The sequence below is a fragment of the Triticum urartu genome, chromosome 7, assembly GCF_003073215.2.
Source record: "Triticum urartu cultivar G1812 chromosome 7, Tu2.1, whole genome shotgun sequence".
NCBI lineage: Eukaryota > Viridiplantae > Streptophyta > Magnoliopsida > Poales > Poaceae > Triticum > Triticum urartu.
In genome coordinates, this window is record NC_053028.1 from 74,793,663 (window position 1) to 74,798,490 (window position 4,828).

Sequence of the window (4,828 nt, forward strand, 5' to 3'; positions counted from 1 at the left end):
CGTAATATCATGACTTATAGTAAGATACGCTTTGATTATATAGCACTTAATGGATCATATATGTGACATAGGTGTATATATTTTGGGCGAGGCATTATTAGTACAATTGAAATATGCATTCCTTGTCCACCGAAAGTATATTGACAATGGGATATGAAATTTGTAGCCTCGATATGCCATAAATCGGATATAATATTTCATATAGCAAATACATGTCACTAGTATTTATAGTCTTTTAATCATGTTTTACCATCAGAACAAGATTTTCTATATGGTGATGCTATAAATATCGTACCCTCCTCATCATCATCTCCATACAAACACTCTTTCGGTATCATACCTCTCATAGTTTTATCCAAACTCTCATAAGTTTTCCCCTAAAAAGCCTCAAATTTCCTCCATGAATCAAAGAGTCAACCAGGAGTGGAACCCCTCTGAGGTAGAGGGGGCGAGATCAATCATTGAACGTCTCAACAACTACTACAACAATGATGGCACCATCCATGAGAAGAACAAGAAGCATGATATCGTGTCCAATCTCAAAGCATGGTTCCCTAGGAAGACCATGCAACAGGTAACAGACTTGTATGATGATCTTGTTATGGAGATGCATATGTTGCAGTGTCCAGAGAAGGAGTACAATGGTTCCAATAGTGACCATGGTGTGATTTACACCGTGGATGGCCTTGTGAATAAGAACTTTGGATGGCAAGAGGAGGTTGTCATGGAAGGAATGGGTATTTTGTTTGGTCTTCCATTAGAGAGTATGCAAACCATGGAGATACAAGAAGAGGTGCAGATGGTGGAGGAGAATAAGGTGGTGTTGGAGAATAAGATGTGCATCCCTCAACCAGTGATTGCACCACGTGCCAAGGGGTTTTGGACCCTAGAGGAACACAGGTTATTCATGTTTCATACTTCCTAATTATCCATGGGATTTAAAAAATTATTTCATTTCGATTATTCGCTTGGATATGTCGGGTGTATTTTAATAGACAACATACTATTAACTATTATGTGGGTTTTCATTATCATGAATCGGAGGTTTATTTTTTTATTTTTACTGTACTCATAGTGCCCATTTCACATTTACCAGAAACAATAGTACCAAGATGTATATATTTTGTTTGTGAACAACCGACTTTATTTCATTATTGTGCTTCCATTAATAAGTTAATACCACCAACGCTTATCCTTGCAACTAAAGATGGAGTAGTTAATTATATATTCATAGTAAAGAATGAAACTACTATTGCAAGTATTAACATGGTCTATTTATATCTATTATCAACATATGACCATTTTAGTAATGAAATTCCTTATTCATTTATAATCATCTATTATCACATATTATATTATAACATCGTAAAAGATAAAATGAGATGTCCTTTCCTAGCACAAGGGTTAATATTTGGTTACAAGTTTTAATACTCCAACTATTGCATTTTCAGCAATATATTAATGATCAATATGTCCTTGAAAGAATTAACCTAACTAGTTCATCTTGAACATGGTTATTCTAGGCTCTTTCTCCATGGGTTGAGTGTATGTGGTCGTGGAAAATGGAAGGAGATATCAAAGTACTTCGTCACTAGTAGGACTCCAGCCCAGATTTCGAGCCATGCACAGAAGTACTTCATGAGGCTACAAAGAAAAGGGTCAGGAAGCCAACGCTATAGCATCAATGACGTGGAGCTCGATGATGCTGGCCCATGGAAAATGGAGAATAGCTTTAATTTCTGGCAAGCACTCGCCTTGCAATCTACAATTGGTGGTGATAACAAAAATCCAAGTTTTGATTTGCAAACTCCTTCGAGTCCATTTGTCACCATGAACAATATAGTCTAGTTTGGAGTTGTCGTTCTTGAAGACAAGTAGTAGTATGTTGTGAGAATTATATGATGTTGTCGTCGTAGTAGGGGCTAGTGAACTTTGTTCCTACTAGTATACAAGTATTACTTAAACTTCCTTCAAAGTATTGTATGTGATATCATGTATAAGATGCTATGATTTAAATTATATTTGCATATGTGTTTGGAGAGTCAATAATATGTGTTGTTACTATTTACTATGGTTGTTGTATAAACATTGCAACTGAGATTGATGTGGTATTGGTACGAACATACCATTTTTCTCTGGGTGGGTCCTACATGTAAGGAGGTGTGACATCACAACGCTAATAGGCCAGTCAAGAAGGTGAAAACCAGCCTCATTAGTGAAAACCAGTGTCAACCAAGCTTGGGATTGATTCTTGAACGGATTGACAAGTTGGATGTGTGCATTAACTAGTTTTGTAGTTCAGGGTTGAGAGCAAAGTGGTAAGTTGAGTATTAAAAAGTGAACTAATCTCATTTGGAAATGTTTATTTGAACTACATATACTGAATATACATGTTCATGTTTTCTAAAGAACATATATACCTTTTCCACCTCCATGGAGGCTTTAAGAAAAAAAATGAAGGCTAAAGAGAAGCTTTATTTTTTAGACGAAGCGGGCATTTTGCCTATTAGACTTTAGTGCATGTTTCAATTCTATTGGACTGTAGAGTACAAACACAATAGAATCTTGAAATGCCGCTACAGAGGCCAACTGGATCCCTAGAGCCAGTGAGAAGTTTGCGCTTGAGAAGCAAGCCTTTGAAAAAAACATTGTTTCGAGAAAAGTCGATCCCTTCTTAAGTTTTTATTGGTCTTTAGAAAAACTACAATATCAATCTAGGGTTGAGAAACAAACCCACGAACACCAAAAATTGGTTCTTTTATTTGGATATTCGGATAAAATGTAGGGTAGTGACTGAATTTCCACTCCATGCACAGAAGTACTTCATTAGGCTATAGAGCAAAGGGCCAGGAAGAGAAGCTTTATTTTGGAGACAGAGTGGGCATTTCGCCTATTACACTTTAGTACACGATTCAAGTCTATTGGGCCATAGAGTATAAACACAATAGAATCTTGGAATGCAACTACAGAGGCCAACTGGATCCCTAGAGCCAGCGAGAAGTTTGCGCTTCAGAAGCAAGCCTTTGAAAAAAACATTGTTTCAAGAAAAGTCGATCCCTTCTTACGTTCTTATTGGTCTTTAGAGAAACTATAAGACAATCTAAGGTTAAGAAACAAACTCACCAACACCAAAAATGGTTTTTTATTAGGATATCCCTAAACCTAAATCCTAAAAATAAAATGTAAGGTAATGGCTGAATTTCCACTCCTTGGGATACAAAATTCCTACACTCCACGATTTATGCACGACTTCTGCAAAAACTAGCAATGGCCAATTATTTTTCCAAGACCTCATCAAGCGTACACCATCAAAGATGGTAGGGTAGTTGGAACAGAAACCCGAAAAACAATGTTTACAATGTATACAAAAGCAACACTAGGTGTAGCCTATGATGTCAGCTTTTCACTACTTTGTCGAAATGCCCTTTTTTCATTTTTACGCAATAGTCCTACAATGTCTAAGGCATCAACATGCATGCACACCAGATGCCATGGGTTCTAGCATCGCCACCGAACACATATGTAGCATACCCACCTCGGCCAAGGTCTTAACTTGAACAAACAGAAGAATCCCTCTGGTGTGTCCAAAATCTCAGACCAAAAATGATACCAACTAAAGATTGAAGAAACAGAAAGTCTTGCAGAAAACATACAATGTACATTTTTGCTTCCTCCGCATTTATCACTATTGAGAAGACAAAGTGGCGTATGAGATAAGCACCTAAACAACGAGCTGATCAAGATTTGCTAGCCGACAGATGGATTGAAGTCCTTGCGGCCGAAGAGTATGAACTCGAACGCCCCTCCAAGAGCTACCCAAAGCGCAGGTTGCTACCCCGATTAGAGGAGGAAGCACCTAAACCTACATCACCAGCGCATGATGCGGCCGACCGGCCACCTCGTGGCCGCGACAGAGAGGCCTCTCGACCCTCCACTCAAACCGCACCCCGGCACCGCTCAAAAAATACCAAGGCACGAGAAAATGCGCCAGACCTGCGAGATAAATTGGAGGACAAGGCAAGGCAAACAACATCGATCTACGAATCGCGTGGGTGCCCCACGGCACGAGACGGTAATCGTCACTCCGGATACAGTAAATCGGGCCGGGCCGAACACTTTAGACAAAGCTCGTTTGAGCTGTGTCGTGATATAGCCCAACACAGAGGCACCGCACACCCACTATGCTTCACAGATGAAGTAATGGATCATCAAATCCCCGAGGGTTTCAAACCCGTGAACATCGAATCATACGATGGCACAACAGATCCTGCGGTATGGATCGAGGACTATCTCCTTCATATCCACATGGCCCGCGGTGATGACCTACACGCCATCAAATACCTCCCACTCAAGCTTAAAGGACCAGCTCGGCATTAGCTTAACAGCTTGCCAGCAGAATCAATTGGTTGTTGGGAGGACCTGGAAGCCACATTCCTCGACAATTTCTAGGGCACTTATGTGCGACCACCAGACGCCGATGACCTAAGCCACATAATTCAGCACCCAGAGGAATCGCCAGATAATTCTGGACACGGTTCCTAACAAAGAAAAATCAAATCGTCGACTGTCCGGACGCAGAGGCCCTAGCGGCCTTCAAGCATAATATCCGTGATGAGTGGCTTGCCCAGCACCTTGGACAGGAAAAGCCAAAATCTATGGCAGCACTCACGACACTCATGACCCGCTTTTGTGCGGGAGAAGACAGCTGGCTGGCTCGTAGCAATAACATGACCAAGAGCCCTGGTAATTCGGACACCAAGGACAACAGTGGCAGGTCGTGTCGTAACAAGCAAAAGCGCCACATTAACAGCGACAATGCTGAGGATAC

At 40.6% G+C, this 4,828-nt stretch overlaps 1 protein-coding gene across 1 annotated transcript; it reads left to right on the plus strand.

Moving 5' to 3' along the window:
* The first annotated feature begins 400 nt into the window (after positions 1 to 400).
* On the plus strand, positions 401 to 1,848 carry LOC125525878. The gene is made up of 3 exons (XM_048690886.1): positions 401 to 574; positions 623 to 900; positions 1,524 to 1,848. The coding sequence occupies exons 1-3, from the start codon at positions 401 to 403 to the stop codon at positions 1,846 to 1,848; spliced, it is 777 nt and encodes a 258-aa protein (XP_048546843.1).
* Positions 1,849 to 4,828: the final 2,980 nt, after the last annotated feature.

Coding starts and splice junctions, on each gene's coding strand:
- LOC125525878 (XM_048690886.1), top strand. CDS start 401: ATGAATCAAAGAGTCAACCAGGAGTGGAACCCCTCTGAGGTAGAGGGG. Junction 575..622: donor CTAGGAAGACCATGCAACAG/GTAACAGACTTG, acceptor CATATGTTGCAG/TGTCCAGAGAAGGAGTACAA. Junction 901..1,523: donor TGGACCCTAGAGGAACACAG/GTTATTCATGTT, acceptor TGGTTATTCTAG/GCTCTTTCTCCATGGGTTGA.